This window comes from Dromaius novaehollandiae, chromosome 1, assembly GCF_036370855.1.
Source record: "Dromaius novaehollandiae isolate bDroNov1 chromosome 1, bDroNov1.hap1, whole genome shotgun sequence".
Lineage (NCBI taxonomy): Eukaryota > Metazoa > Chordata > Aves > Casuariiformes > Dromaiidae > Dromaius > Dromaius novaehollandiae.
Window position 1 is genome coordinate 13,138,747 of NC_088098.1, and position 16,235 is coordinate 13,154,981.

Genomic DNA, 16,235 nt, shown 5'->3' on the forward strand with positions numbered 1-16,235 from the left:
ACACACACACACACACACACACACACACACACACACACACAGGCTCTGATTCTGTCCTAGAGCAATATGATTACAAAAAAAAGGGGGAAGAGACATTCTTACTGTCCATTGATTTTCATCCTCTGTGTTCTGTGTCTTGCAGTTAACGTTTCCTTTGGTTTATCTTTCGTTTTTCTTCCAGATTTCCTTCTATAGTTTATTTCAGCTTGTCTGTCATCCCTGCTGCTCTGCTACAATAGAGAATCACATATGGCACTGTGTGCTTAGGTGTATCATTTCTTTAGGCTGTATGAAAAATCTTAGATTAGATACCAGGAAAATTCAGTGGGAACTGGCCAGCAAACAGTCAAGCTACTTTGAAAATTCCTATCTTTTGTATGCAGTTTATCTAGATTTCTTTTCTTGAGGGGAAAAATTGTCAGCCATTTTCTGAGCTGTCTTGTACAGCACTTACAGGCTGCAAATCCTGTTATGTAGATGAACTGGCTAACATTATTCTTTTGGAAATTTTCTAGAAAATTTGGAAGATAGTACCGATGAGGACGCCCCGCTGCATAGTCCTGGGGCAGAGGGAAGGTGAGCAATTTTTGTTAACTAGGTAACTGGATCTGGTTCTAGAAAAATAACTGCCATTTGCTTTTTTTGTAACTCATTGTGTACCCGTTAGAAAATATCTCTGAAGTGGTTTTCTTCTGTTTCATCCACCAATTCAGTGGGAAAAAAGCGTCAAATAAAAATAGACATTCTGCACAAATATGAACTGTTTTCTTTCTCACTGTGCTGCAATTGTTCTTTCAGTTCATTGTCTTCAGATCTCATGAAGCTTTGTGGTGAAGTCAAGCCCAAAAGCAAGGTAGGCTGTACAATAATAATCATAATTAACACTTTAATTGCACCTTCTGGGGGACACTTGCATTCCTGTTGAGACACTGATGAATGAAGACAAGCAAAAGGAGAATTGAAGGGGAATTGTTCATATGATTCATATATAATATGCTTTCATGTAATACTCCTCTCTAAGAAGCAGTGATATGCTTTTCAGTATTTTGTGGTTGAATTTTTACAGTTTCAGGAAGAGACACTTTCTTCAGTTATTAGCATTCCAAACCTGAGTAGATCTACAGTTTAATATTAATTAGGCTGCAGTTTAATATTGATACCAGTGGGAACTGGAAACATGCTTATCGCATGCAATTTTCTTCTGTAGTTGTAGAATTGTAAAGGAAGTTTATAAAGTAAATAGATATTTGACCTTCAGGATCTTAATTACAGTTGGCAATGGAGGAATATACCTGAGTTGGCTGTCACATTTCCGATAGCATTCATAGGTTTGCAGATCTTTGGGCAGGCAGACTGAATAAGTTTGGTCTGAAAATGTTGGCATAAAATAAAGCATGTCACCATCATTTTTGTAAAGGCTCTGCTCAGACTGGTTGTGTGTCTTCCCCCCACCCCCACCCTCCCATGGCCTTTCTTTCCCTGAGGAATCGATCTTAATTCCACAGCAGCAGCTAAACACCTAACATGTGTGAGCAGTTGTTTAAGAATGACTGTGTTGCACGAAGCTCAGCTGCTTTATGAAGTTTTCTGTTGTTTGATGGTTGAAATGCTGAGTGAATTTTTATTCATCTTGGCTTAAACTACTTCTGGAGTGATGCAAACTAAGTTAGCAGCAGACATTTTTATATCAGAATAAGCATCAGCATCAATGTGAGAAGTTACGCTGATATAATTGTAGCTCTTTAAATTCACACTTTGCTTTATTCCTCTGCTTTATAACATTTCATTTAGATAAACCTTATGAGGGTAATATTGTACTTTTGTAATATTGACAGGCACTTGGAGTTGGTTTCCAAGGATATCCTTTTAAACAGTTGTCAAATCAATGTTTCATGCTGTTGAATTTGACTTGTATTCTCTGTTGTTACCAAAAAGTACAGGCCAGCTCCACAATTGAGTTTCTGAAGGTAGTTGCCAAGTGAATTGAGTGGGATGCTAATTGCCAGTTAACGATAAGCTCAAATGTAGCACTCCAATACATACCATGAAATGTTTAAATTACAACTTGGCTTCTATTTGTTTCCAGGCCCGCCGGAGAACCACTACTCAGATGGAACTGCTGTATGCAGACAGCAGTGATTTAGGCTCTGATGTTAGTGCTACAGACTCTACTTTGCCTGGCCCTCTTACAGCTGTTGCAGAAACCCAAGAAAGTGGGATGACTGCTGACACAAATGATACTTCTGCTAGGGACAGAGAGTTTATTCCCCCACCATCTGGCTTACCTTCTAAGATAGGCAGCATGTAAGTTTGGCCACGCTGTACTAATTATCTTTTGCTTTTTAAAAATGCATGTTGCCAATTTCTTGTAATCTGTTATTTTAACTTTACATGGGAGGTTGATGTACTTGAAGCTTATTAAATAATACTGACAAAGCTCTTTCTTCTGTTCTGCCATCATGACTCTGGAGAGTATAAATGCACTGTTGTAAATAACAAGTTTTTTTAAAGAATAAGTTGCTGTTAAGTTGTTTTGTCGTAGTGAAATTAGTGTAGTCTTGTTACTAAATAGCAGGAAACAAATGATCTTATACCTTGGATACTTTGCTTAATAATGAAATGGGAAATGCAGATTCTAGGGAGGTAGTGAGAACCTACTTAGAACAGCAGAGAGAGAAAGAAAAGAAAAACATTATATAATGCAATAATAGTACCTGAATATGGTCCTAAAAATTGGGTAAACTCTTTCTGAGATATTTTGTGTGGACTGTGTTTACAATGGAGAGTTCTATACAATAACTGAGCATGCAAGTGTAAAGTTACAACATAAAAGTGGGATACTATGAATCCTCAAAATTCCTTTCTACTTGCAAGCTACACTTACCCAAAGAACAGTTTTACTAGTTGAAAATATTACTGCATGCCCAATAAAATTAGGAATTTTATTTTTTTCTTTTCTACTTCAAGTCCAGCAAGTATCTCTGTTGCTCTCATGTGTGCTTTTTTTCGCTTGCTCTTACTTTCCCTTTTATATCTACCAATATCACTGTTGTTTTCAGACATTCACTGCTAGGAACCCTTTCATTGACTTGTTAGGTAGTAGCGCTTATATTCCACAAACTCCTGCGTGAACTGAATGAATTGCCACATTCAGTGACACGGAAAAACTTTGTCCCATAGCTATCTCCATTTTAAAAATGCTGGAATTAAGCATTTTTCACTATCCATCTCTTCTATTTGCATAAAATTTTTACAGCAGTCTCCATCTAATATACACTTGCAATTTGTATTACTCGTAGCACACTTTTCTAGCATGTGCTTGAGGTGGCAAAAACGAAACAGTAAACACTGCTGACAGCATTTATTAACCCATGCTGATGGCTTCAGTGCATTTTACAAGTAGAATCTGCTTGGAAAACGTGCTCTTGGGCTGAGGATAGGTGGAGAAACCTACCTGTTTCAGCAGTTTGTGTGAGATCACTAAAGACTTTTGAAGCTTCAAGATTTAAAAACATCAAGTTTTATGATCTGGCCATCCAGCACTCAGGTAATACTTTCTTTTGCCTTGCTCCTTCTTCTAGGGTTTATCCATTTGTGAAAGTGAGCTAGCAATGAGGCAAAACAGGATTTTATAAAACTGTAGCCTGGAAGCATTGTACAGTTGTGCACTGTCAGTAAATCAATTCACTCAGCAGTAGGCCTCATGTATTTTAGTGTGTTATTGATCATGTTTTGGCTAAGTGATTAAAAATTGCTATAATTGGTCTCCAGTGACTCCCTCGCTTAGGTTGCAATGCTTTATCACGACTAGAACACAGTATACTTTCTACAGTATTACTGGTTTTGCTAGTCACTGGTCATTGTTGAAGAAAGGTTGTCTTTGCGAGCCACCTGAACTTCCCATCTGAGCCTGTAGTGCTGTCATATCTGTTAAAATGAAGTGCATTCTGGAGCAGAATGTGATCCTATGTGCAATAAATATTATCTCCCTTTTGCCACTCCTTAGGTGGAATTTAGGGATGTAGTAACAGTCATCCAAAAAGTGCGTGCTCTCAAGGCACCAGAAATTTAATTTCATGATTATGCTTTGGAGTGTGGCTCCCCACCCAGAGTTAGGGGTCTTTATATGTACCAACTGCTCTACTCTGGGAGTCTAGCTGTTTTCTCAGCTCTGTGATGATTCAGAGATTTATCTTAATGCAGACAGGCAGTGCTCAGTCCGGCACTCACTCGGGATGGAATTCTATTTACAAAGATGGCTAGTGCTGTTCTTGATATACCCACCTTGTCTCCAGCAGCCTCTTCAGAAGAGGGTGGATCTCCTCCAGGAGTTGTTGTATTTGCCATCTCTATTCAGATGTCTCTGATATCCTTGGGACATCTAAAAGGGCACTGGAAATCTGTGATAAGGTGTGTCTTGCTCCCAAAGGTCACTGATAGGATGCATCTGTTTTACATCTATGCTTAGGAAGTTCATTACAGCCAAACTCCTGCATTTCTAGGAGAATACCCTCATTTCTAGGCCTTCAGAAAAAATCATAGTATAATCACGCTCTTTATGCCTGAAGATGTATTACTGTGGAGCCAGAAATGGAAGACTCAAGGTGTTGGTAGAGAGTAAGCAAGAGGGAACTGGCTCTGTGTCGAGCATTCAGGACATTGGTGTGAAGCAGAGGAGCTTGGGTTCCAGTTCCCAGTGTGTTTCGTTTGATCTAGTAGCTGTGCAGTAGACACGTAGGCAACCATGGCAGTGGAGACTAGAACCCAGGATTCCTTCATCTAGCTGAAAGACTTAGTTACTAGGCTGAGCATAGGAGTTGCCTTGTGACCCCAGAACTTTTGCTTTCTTAAATACATTCTGGCCCAGTGTAAACTGAGAGAGGGGGTATATCCTGTTCCCCCTCTTCTTCTGTCCTTTGCATAGAGGTCAGGGAGCCCAATGGAGAAGTGGGAACTCTGGCCTTGAGGAGTGAGTTGAACCCATCTCATCCTTCCCCTCTTTTTTTGTGCCCTCTAACCACTAGGCTTTTGTGCAAAAGAAGGACAGATCATTACTTCTCCTCCTCCTGTCTTTTGAAAGTCCTGTTTGTTTGCAGTCAGGGGTATTCCAAGGTCTATGCATAACACTGGCACAAGGTCCTGCAGGTATGACCTTCACCTTGCAATTAGGGCTTATCCTCAGTGTGCATGTGAGCAGCTGTGATAGTTCAGTCAAGAAGCTGTTCTTGGTTATGCTCTGCTGGTAAAATCATGTTCTGCTGCCTGCCAGTCCCCAAAGATGGATTTCATGTAGCATAGGTTTCCTCTCAAGGGAAACTGGCACAGCTTTCCTTATGTAGAGGAGTTGTAGGTATGCAGAGGCAGAGCCTGTAGAGCTCTGACACTGGATGCTAGAAAGTGCGTTGGGCAGGTGGCCTGTTTGCTGGGCTTAGGCTGCCTGAACAGAGTCGTGTGGCCACAAGAGCACTTTCAGAATCTGCAGAATTGCGCGCTCTCTTTTAATGAGCATTTCTGGCCCTTAACATTGGTAGAAAAAAATTCTAAACCTAAAAATGGGTAAACCAGTGCAAATGTTGCTTTTCTGATTCTCCAGCTAGTGAGTAAAAGGAGCTCAGAAGAGTGGAGACCATCTGTATTCCCTTCATTTTTATTTGACTGTGGTGAAATGATGACACTTGAATGTCAACATTTACATTGCACTCTTGATCATTTTGCAATTTTAAATGAGGAGTAAAAGACTGGGAAAAAGACCTTAGTGACTTTGAACTGGGAATCATTTCAGAAAAAAATAGGGAGACAAAGAGGAGGGATGGAAACAAAGGAAGAAGGGAGGGAATAAGAAGAGAAGTGGTGTCATAATAGTAAAGGTGTGACTTGAAAATACTTTTTTTCCTCCACTTCCTAATTTTGAATTTGATGTTGAAACTAATGAACGTGTTAGTGAAAAGTTTAATTACTATGTAAGAGTCATTACAATTTTTCTGCTCTTTGCATTTGTAAGTGGTCTGTTGTAGATGAGAGAAAGCTGTGGAATCTGAAATCAGGGTCTCAATCAGAACTTCCATCTTCACTGTAGTCTCAATTTGAGATACCGTCTCCAACTACCATAATTCTTCTGGTTGACCTCTTTTGTTGTTGAATCAGTAGGTCTTCTATACATTTTCAATATCTGGCTCTTGATATGTTGGTGAGCTGTGAAAGGTAATAAATTTGGTGTACTTTATGTTAATATTAAAACATGAGAACAAATTTAGAATAGACTCAGTAGATTCGAGAGAGGCAATAATAATAAATAAAGCACAGTCAAATTTGAAGTCTTTTGAGTGGGAGAATGATAGCTAATGTAACAAAAGCAACTTTATAAAGGGCTGTAAAGTAAGGTAATGATGCCTCTTGCTTTAGTTCTAGACAGTCATCCCTGTCAGAGAAGAAGATACCTGAACCTTCACCTTTAGCGAAGAGAAAAGCCTATGAGAAAACAATGGAAAAGACAAAGGCAAAAGAACAAAAACTGTAAGATTTTTTTAAATTTACTTTCTCCGAAATAATTTAAATCTTGGGAATATCTTCTTGAGAAATAAATCCATTTTTTCTATTTCTTTAATTCCAGGACAGTTTTTACTGGTGGCAATGAAATTATTATCCATTGTTCAACTTATATATGGGTGTTCTTTTCATTAGGATTTTTTTTGTGTGTATGTTTTTGTTCTTTTTTTTCCCACCAGAGTATTTTCTGTACACAAATAACTCAGTGTTGCAATGCTGAGAAAATGTGCTTTGGAGCATTTGCAAATGATTTTTTTTTTTTCAGAAGAAGAAATCAGTTTCTCTTAAAAACTGCAGTTTCTAAGAATTTCTTCACTTTACATATTTGTTTTTTATGCCTAGAGCTTTCACTGTTAAGAAGTAAACTTTGAATGTTGTGCCACCTTGCAGTCTGCAGCAGTTTTAGTCACAGGATTATTACCTTCTTTGAGAAACATCTGTACCCAACATTATAATTTTATTTTTTGGTTTAAGAAAAGAAGATCTAACATTTGAGGCATGTTTCATTTAACATCTCTAACCATTCGTAACCTGTTAAAGAAGATGTTCTTTTTTTCTTGTAGCTCAGATTCTGGAGCCCCAGAGGCTAGTCTGTCACCTCCTACTTCCCCACCAAGCCGGCCCCGTAATGAAATGAATGTTTTTAGTCGTCTTACTGTTTCTCAGGGAAACACATCAGTTCAGCAGGATAAGTAAGTCACAGAGGGAAGCCTCAGCCCCAACCAGGGAACTGCAAAGTGCACTCAAGTTATCAGTGTAGTATCTGTTAGATATTTTGCTCTTCTCCTGCAAGACAGGAGACGCTTCTGTGTTTTCATGTATTTTTCAAAGAGAATATTTAAAACTCATGGAACTGTTTTAAAAAATTCTAGACAAGCAACTTCCTGCTGAACCTTGTTTCCTGTTTTCTAGGCTATGTCTGGTACTTGTAGTTTTAAACCCTTAGTTTTAAACTGTGACAGAAAAGAATTCTAGAATTCTTAGATATATGTGTATTTGTGTATGTGTTTACTCTTAAAAGTAGGATTTAGCTAACGATGTAGGAAATTGTGCTTTAGACAGTTATTTGGCAGTTCCAGCATGGCTCAGAGTGCTCTCACAAAAGCACCCTGGAGGATGAGATGTTGAAATGGCTAGAATGCAGTTGTTCAGAGATTATCCAATTTATTAAATAGACTGACATAGGGAGGTGATCTGGAGGAGCAGTGGATATCGACACCTTTTTTAAAAGAGGAAGAGCTCAGTTTCCTGGCACATTAGGCATCTACTTCTGTAGGAGTCTTAGTCCTAATTGCAATGGCCTTGAGGTGAACAGCATCTTTACTGCTGAGTTTCAGTGCTGGTAGCAGCGCTGTGCGGAGCTTATGAACTCCAACTTGGAATCAACCTGTGGTTCTGACTGTAGCACAGTGAGAAATTGCTCGTCTGTTTATGCTATTATTTCTGTATAACTTTGTTTTTCAGTGGTCTGCAGTCACCACATACAGAGAAGTAGCTTGCAACGCTTCCAGTAGTTTAACTGTGTTTGTAACTCCCTTATCTCGGCTGTATAACCTTTATCTTACTGCTAACTTGATATAGTTTGTCTGAAGCTTCTTACATGCTTTGAGTTTTAATAAACTTAACCCGTTTCAGTTTTTCCTGACTAACTTTGAAATTAAATTGAAGCTACTGAATCTGTTTGATTTGAGTTAAAGATGAAGCATATTTTAAGGCATACTACAAAAGTTCATGTTTTTTGAGAGGATTTTTTAATGTTGCTTTTTGTTTGTTTCTTTTTTTAAACTTTTCTGAAAACGTAAGGTGAAGGATTTTGAACTTGTGATCATTTGCAGCTTGCTGTTTCTATTGCAGTGAGCTATCAATAATTTTAATATTTATATTTTTAAGAATAACATTTTAAATATGTTTCTTCTACACTTAACAGGCACTTTGTTCAGAATTTTTTTTTGTTTTGATATTTTGAATAAGCGTTAAGTTGTGGAGGTTGAATCATATGTCCATCTTCTCTTTTTATTTTGTTGCCTTTTCTTCTATAAGAAAATATTGGGGAAGTAAGAAGTGGCGTAGTCAGTGTTACTCAGCTTTTGCTCTGAGGCAGTTTACCAGTGTCTGAGAATTCTATTTGAAGATTTTTTTTTCCTCAGTGTTATCACAGATTTAAGCTATAACCTGGGCAATGCTCTGTACTGTATGTGGATTTGCACTGCATTTCTGAATTGGCCATGCTGTTGTTTGTTCTTCTCGTATGGAGACTTTACTCTGCTGTTGATACCTATATTCTTTCTCCTCACAATCCCACCACTGTTGATTGTAGGTCTGATGAAAGTGATTCCTCTCTGTCGGAGGTACACAGGTACTCTCTCTTTCTCTTTTCTGTTTTCCTGGCATCATTCAGTGAAGTTATTCCAGTTCCTAGGAAGTTTCATTTCGCTGCATGAATTTTCCTGACACCTGTGTGCTGCATCTCTTGCTTTTGCCAGAAGTTTAAATACTGGAAATTTTGGTCCAGCATGTCTCCCATCCCCATGCCCCCTCCTTTCTTAGGGTGTTCCTTATTGTTGTTGAGCATGTCATTTTTTTTTCTTTATAAATGAAATAGGATATAAACCTTTTTTAGACACATTCTTTTTGTCTTTTCTTTCTTTTTTCTTTCAAAAAGAGCAGCAAACATTTTCTTAGGTTTTCTATGTTTCTCTTTTCCTTTCTCCCTCTTGTTCGATTGTATGCTCTGGTGGCTAGAAATTACATGTAGTCCACATCCAGTGTAAATAAAAATCAGTAGTTTCTGCAGCGTCTTTCCGACAGGATGCGTAGTGGCTGAAGAGACGTAAGAACATCCCTTCTCATGTGCCAAAGGGAAACAGCTGTGGCTTAGGGTAGTGGCACACTGTGAAAAACTAGAGCCTACCTAGAGAAGGGCAGCAAAAGGGCTAATAATAAGGTGATGGTGGCTTTGCCTAGTCATTGTAGCACTCCTGGCACTTCTTGTCTGCAGATTTCGGAGCACTGCACAAAGGCAGATAAAGAGCTCTTCTCCATGTCTTTTTACGTGACTTGTGAAGGGAATGAATGGGTGAAAACAGCAGTAGGAAGTAACTCTCAGTCTAGAGGCAGCATACATGCAGAATACTACAGAGAACAAACACATTTGTTTTGTTCAGTGTTAGAAAACAAAAGCATAGAGACATAAAATAATCAAAAAACAATACACAAAATGAATCGTCTGCCCCCATATTTTTGAAAATGTTGTTAAAAGGTGCAGATCGGTAGGTAAATACCTTTTCCAAGATGAGGAAGTTAAAGTCAAATGATTTCAGGCAATATTTATATTAGTGACATCTATCAAAGAACTGGAGTAATGAATCATATGAATGTGAAGGTGCCGTGAGCAGTGAAAATATATAGGATAACCATTTCTAAGACTGTACCAGATAAGCTAATTGCCATGAAATTAGCTAGTATTATTGGTAAAGACTTTTTTCCCTCCTGCAGCAAGCTTCTGCTTGATTGGGAATGTTATAGAATTTTTGTGTTTCCCTAAAGCATGTGGGACAGAGAGGTTTTTCTGAGATGGGGCTACAACTCAGTTCCTGTATCTCATATTTACGCATGTAATCCCTAAAAAAGCATGGCAGCGAGTCTTAACTGTACCTTGAGGTTTTTCTACCCTTCACAGAAATCAGGGTGGTCCACATGTGCATGCAGTTGTATGCATGGGATTTTAAACTGCTAATAATTATTATTTGGTAATGAACTGCTTGATTTTGATTTTTTCAGGCTGGGTTACAGTCCTCTGGCACCACCACAGGGCTAGGTGCAAATCTAGATTCATTTGGGATATCTGTACTCCAACCATGCTTCCTCTTACCCATTCAAGTAGAAGTTTGGCATTGCAGTACAGGGTGCAGTCGTAAGCTTCCTCGGGGACACAAGTTAGCAGCAGTTCTCCAAGCTTACCCACAGAAAGTGGTTGATGTGAAATGGCTGCTGCGTTTGGATTTGTCAGTACACTCTACACTCCATTTTGGAGACATGTTACTTGGCACTAAAATATCCTTGTACAGCTTGCAGTATTTCGGTTGGTCCTATGGATCCAGGAGCTGTAACTGGTTCTTTAGGCGTTATACAGAATCTCCCATTTACTGAACACTCAGCATATGGTCTTGTTTTTTGTTTTGTGTGTTATTTCCTTTAACTGATAGCCCCCAGCTGACACTTGGTAAAGCTAAATAGTAAAAAAACATGCTGAGTTTATGAAAGGTATTCAGCTGTTCTATCCCCACATGTAAGCGAATGAGATGAATATTACCCTACATTTAAGTAAATTAATTTGATCTGTGACTAGTATATGCCCAAATCACATTCTCTTTTTTCTTAGGGGGATAATTAACCCTTTCCCTGCTTCAAAATACATCCGATCTTCCCCACTTCAGTGTATCTCTACAGCTGAAGGACACACCAAGGCTGTGCTTTGTGTTGATGCAACTGATGATCTTCTCTTCACTGGATCTAAAGGTTGGGCAAGTTTCCTCCATCTACTGCCTACAGAGGCTGCTTGGACAACTTAGGATATTGTGAAATTCCCAATTTGTGCTTAGTGCTGTAAATACAGTGTAATATTGTGAAGATCTGTTTTGCAACATAAGCTGAAGAAGGATTTGCTGTGATTAGCTGCAGATTTTTAATTTCAATGTCTAGTTTCTTTATATTAGAAAAAGTAAATCTCAAAACAGCATTAACATTTGTTGAGTGATATGATAGAACCAGTCATGGTAACATGTGTGCACATGATGAACAATGTAATAGCCTCAGGGTAGAGATAGCACCAGATAGGTGTGGGAATTAGCAGGTCTTCTCTGGCTGTTATAGCTACAGAGTTTGAATAGATTGTTCCTGATGTTGATTCTTCAAGCAGAGCTATGAATGTTTGCTGCTTCCCATATGTGTGTTATTGCCTGTCTCTTGTGGGCTATCAGAGCTGTAAGGGTTATATCCCTCTTGTGGGAGGGGCTTGATTTAGGATTTACTAAATTCACTACTGGCTTGTAATAATCCATCAATGTGTCAAGCTGGTAGAATTAGTTATTAGAAAGAAAACTTTTTTCTCCTATCTTTGGTGACTCTCCATTTTAATCACTAAATCTAACTAGAAAAGAACATAGCTGGACTTCTGTGGTTATTTTTCATAAACATACTTTTTTTGTATATCACTCAAAGTTATTTTTGCTGCTTCTTGCTTCTCTCTCTTCATATATTGATATAAGTCATTTAGGGTAAAAGACTCTATATTCTTAGCCATGCAGCCAAAAATGTGGAAGACACTTTTTCTCCCAAGTAAGAATCTGGGTGATAATCAGTGTGATTCTCAGTGTGAAAAGCTGTGACTAAATCGCTTACACTGGGATTTTCAGAGGCTCCTGAAGCACTGAATAGTTTGGATCACTTCTCTCTCTCATATTTTTGTTGTGGTAGTTTGTCCTCTGACATGCTGAGGCTCACAGCCCCTCCTGAAGCTATGCTCTTCATGAGGAATTCTAGAATAAAAAATTGAATTCTCCCCTTGATCTGTTATCATCTAAACTTGACAGCTTCCAAGGTGTACTTAACTTTCCTTGAAGAGGGGGTTTTGTCCTTATAAAATGCCATGGGAGCTAATATGCAGATCATGAACATGACATTTAATGATTAGCCCTGCTTAGTTTTGATGATGGCAGATGATGCCATTTTTGTGCTGTGCCTACTAAAATGAATGGATATGTATAAGTGAAAATATATGTACCTATTTTTTATTGTTATTGAACTTTGGAAATGCATGAGTTTTCTCTTTTCATTTTTTCCCCATTTTTCATCATTTCATCATTTTTCTTCTCTTTATTTAGATCGTACTTGTAAAGTCTGGAATCTGGTAACTGGACAAGAGATTATGTCTCTGGGGGGTCATCCCAATAACGTTGTTTCTATAAAATATTGCAACTACACTAGCCTGGTTTTCACAGTCTCAACTTCCTATATCAAGGTGTGGGACATCAGAGATTCTGCCAAGTGTATTCGGACACTGACGTAAGTATGTTAAATCTTAAGTGAGAGGAGTGCGAATGAGTCTCAATTTTAGATAAAATTTTATTGGATTTAATAAAATAGTGTGAAGATCCTGATGTACTTGGATCCAAACACAGAAGGAATGGCCTTGTCTGAACTTTTGTAACCTGGCTTTTTATGGAATGTTTCCTATTCAGATACTTACCTGACCTATCCCTAGTTAGTATGGGATCTAAGAGCATTGCAGCACAGTGTAATTCAAGTACACCATGTGTTGGAGTTGGAGGCTTTCTTCACATGTTCAGGCTAAGGGAGTGTGGGACATTGGTAATGTGTGGATACATAAAACAGTTTGCCTCCATGTAGGTAGTGTTTTGTCAGGCATTCATTATTATTGGCTTAAAGCCTTTCTGCTCAGATAAATAGGCTTATTCGTAAACAATATGTATAATAGGGAGGCTGTAACTCCTTCTCTTCCTCCCCGTCTACTTTTTACTTAGGTCTTCGGGACAAGCGATGCCTGGGGATGTGTGTTCAGGAAGTACTAACAGAACAGTCACTATCCCGGCTGGAGAGAACCAGATCAATCAGATTGCACTAAATCCTACCGGCACTTTCCTCTATGCGGCTGCTGGAAACTCAGTGAGGATGTGGGACCTGAAGAGGTATTGGAGAGTGGCAGAAGTGAATGTTCTTTGTGTCATATGCACATGTAGCCATCTAAAGTCACCAAAACATTTCATGTTTATGGTAATATCTGTATCCTGAGCAAAATACACTCTTAGAATATAGGCCAAGGGATCAATCATTCCATCCTATGGTTGTTACTGAGATAATGGAAACACTTTTGGCTTCCTCATGTGTTAGAGTTATAGTGAATCTTTAGGTAAGAATGATTGGAAAAACACAAGATTTTGTGTTTAAGGTAGGTGTTGAAGAACAGGCTGACAGATGCAATGGATCCTGACTAGTAACTATTGATGAAATAATGAGAGCTGATTCATTTAATGTAAAGTAATATGTGGCTATGATAATTAGCTAGATAGCAGTTTTCCAAACCAGAACCCACACTCAAAAGATATGTTCAAAATGCAGAAAATACTTTGAGGGACTCTGCCTCTAGGTTTAAATTTTATAATATAAGAAAAATTCTGATTTTACATAAACAGAAGCTTTTATTTACATTTGACTCTGATTTAACCTTTACACACGGATGTGAGAAATAGTGTATGTGAAGCAGAGGAAGAGCAGTGAAGACATGGGGAAAAAAATCCATTCTGGCAGAAACTGCAATAGACTGTATTAGATTCATAGGAAAAAAAAATTCTCAGTCATTTATTCTCTTATTCTTGAAGATTTCAGTCTACGGGAAAACTAACTGGTCATCTGGGCCCTGTTATGTGCCTTACTGTGGACCGAATTTCCAATGGGCAAGATCTTATTGTCACTGGCTCAAAGGATCATTATATCAAGGTAAACCATTAGTATTTGCCTATTTATTTTACTTTTCACATCAGCACTGGATGCAGGCTTCAGGAGGACTCAGGTCTCCATATCACAAATGTGGTAGCCAAGGTAGAAGTTCTTACATCAGTTAAAGACTATGAATGGTATGTAGTCTTATTATTACATTTATCGCTTTAGTAGTGTTTTCATCTTTCAATGGAACAATCTTGAAAACATTGTAGATCAGATTATCTTTGCTTAACCTCTTTCTTAATCCCTGATAAGGTGAACGTCAGGTATATATAGCCTTGGAGAAAGATTCATAACACCTACTCTTCAGAAACTTTCAGGAGCAAAATATTGCTTAAGAACTGTCAGGCACAAGCAAAGTTACTTAAGTCAGTCAGTGCCCACATTTTGAAGTGCAAACCGAATTGCCTCAACAGGGACACTGTGTGTGCTCCCCAGTGTAAAGAGCTAGACCCCAGGCTTTTGCCTAAGTCTTGCCCCAATTCTGAGGTGGGAAGAGAGAGAAAGGCCTGTACATCTCAGCCAAGGTGCCCAATACATTGGGTGTATTCATTAGCACACACTTTGGTTGCTCTTAGTTATGTTCAAAGCACAGCCAGAGGTGCTGTGATTCTTTCCTGCTTCTTAGCGTCATAGTTAACTCAGGGGTAGGGAATTGGGGAGATTTTTTTTTTTTTTTTTTTTAAGCCTCAGGCAGAAGGTATTTGAACCTACAAGGTCCTGTTTCTCAGGAGTATGCCCAAACCACCTGGAAACTATGGGAGCTTTCTATCATCTTCCCCATAGAGCAAATCCTCAGCACTGCAAAGAACTTGTGATTCATGAGGCCAAAGAGAGAATGAGAAAGAGATTCTTTCTTTTGCTTGGTCTGAAGAGGTGTCCTTTTTTCTGTTCTTCCCTTCTTGGGTTGGGTACACTTGCCACATGTAGGAGAAAGTGTCTAAATGCAGGTGGGAGTGCAGCAGGAGCAAGAACCTGAGAGAGCTTTCTCACTGAGCTAGGCTTTCTCTTTTTGGCATTCTTATCCTATAACTCTATCTGGGGATTTTTAGCTGTGTGTATGTGCTGTATAGTGTGTGTTCTGCAAGATTAATGCCCCCACAACTGTCAAGCCGCTTTACTTCAGATAGTACGAATGGTCTGTATTTGCACAGTAAATGCAGCAGTTTGGGAATCCTTGGTGCTCTGCACATAGGTGGAGTGCATGTAGTGGGTCTGATCACAGCATGCTGCCCTTCCCTGCCACAGAAAACTGCTGTGTTGTCTACTGAGCTAGAAATACTGATCACCTCTAACTGAAGTGTTAAATTTGTGTGTTGGTCTTTTTTTTTTTCTTTTAATGATGCATGTTAATTGAATGCTATGATCTTTTAAATACCTGTAACTCAGTTAAGGTATTCTTTTACATTGCCAAGCTGTCCCTGTCTTACTGCCAAGCTTATTCATTGTAAAAGGTCAATGAAGAGCAAATAATAAGGGATGAAGTCTTGTGAAACAGAGATAGTGGTTAAAAAAAAGTTTTGGCTCATCTGTTCCTCCTCAGTTTAGTCTAGCTGGGTGAGTTCTGGCTTGCTGCACTGCAAAATGAAACAGGGTGGAACTGCTGCTCTAGGGACAAATAGCTGATGGCTAGCTGTGCCCTAAACTGGTAAAAGGGCCTTATTTAAGACATCATTCTTGGAGCACAAGCAAGGAGAGAGGTGTGTCTGGCTCAAGGAAAGCATCAGCATGTAGCGCTATGTAAGCCTTGCAAAATATGTTGTCCAAAAAATATATTAATGCCTCTTCCTGCAGCTTTGTGATTCTCCCAGTGTGAACCATATTTTCCATACTCATTCTTGAGCTTTGCTTCTCTAGCCCACCATGTATTATAGATAGGCTCTTCCTTGTAAACAGGATGCGGATTTCATAATTTCATGATTTTCATAGTCACTTCTTCACAGTGTGCAGTCTTCTCTGAATTCAGGGAAGCATTCCTACATTGGGCAAGATGTAGAAGAGAGGAAAGAGGTGGTTAAGTAATTTATGTCTAGTATATGTCATAGTACAGTGGACCTTTCCTGTAATCAGACTTCAGAGATCTTTCCAAGTTTCTCCCCTTAAATTGTTCACTGGATGTTTTCAAGATGGTTAGATGGTAGATAGTTTTGTTTAATATATTTTAATATTCG

The 16,235-nt window shown here is 38.7% G+C and overlaps 1 protein-coding gene across 8 annotated transcripts in view; it reads left to right on the forward strand.

Moving 5' to 3' along the window:
• KIF21A (kinesin family member 21A) overlaps positions 1-16,235 on the forward strand; it is a 241,115-nt gene that overhangs the window by 217,209 nt on the left and 7,671 nt on the right. For 4 of the 8 annotated variants that reach the window (XM_064505918.1, XM_064505925.1, XM_064505928.1 and 1 more), the window contains 9 exons: positions 516-576; positions 799-853; positions 2,087-2,304; positions 6,403-6,513; positions 7,110-7,238; positions 10,928-11,064; positions 12,429-12,609; positions 13,089-13,253; positions 13,944-14,061. In XM_064505918.1, the coding sequence (XP_064361988.1) occupies positions 516-576; positions 799-853; positions 2,087-2,304; positions 6,403-6,513; positions 7,110-7,238; positions 10,928-11,064; positions 12,429-12,609; positions 13,089-13,253; positions 13,944-14,061 (1,175 nt within the window). Of the gene's footprint in view, positions 1-515; positions 577-798; positions 854-2,086; positions 2,305-6,402; positions 6,514-7,109; positions 7,239-8,863; positions 8,903-10,927; positions 11,065-12,428; positions 12,610-13,088; positions 13,254-13,943; positions 14,062-16,235 lie in introns of all 8 variants that reach the window. The other 4 variants (XM_064505955.1, XM_064505962.1, XM_064505941.1 and 1 more) reach the window with 3 other exon arrangements.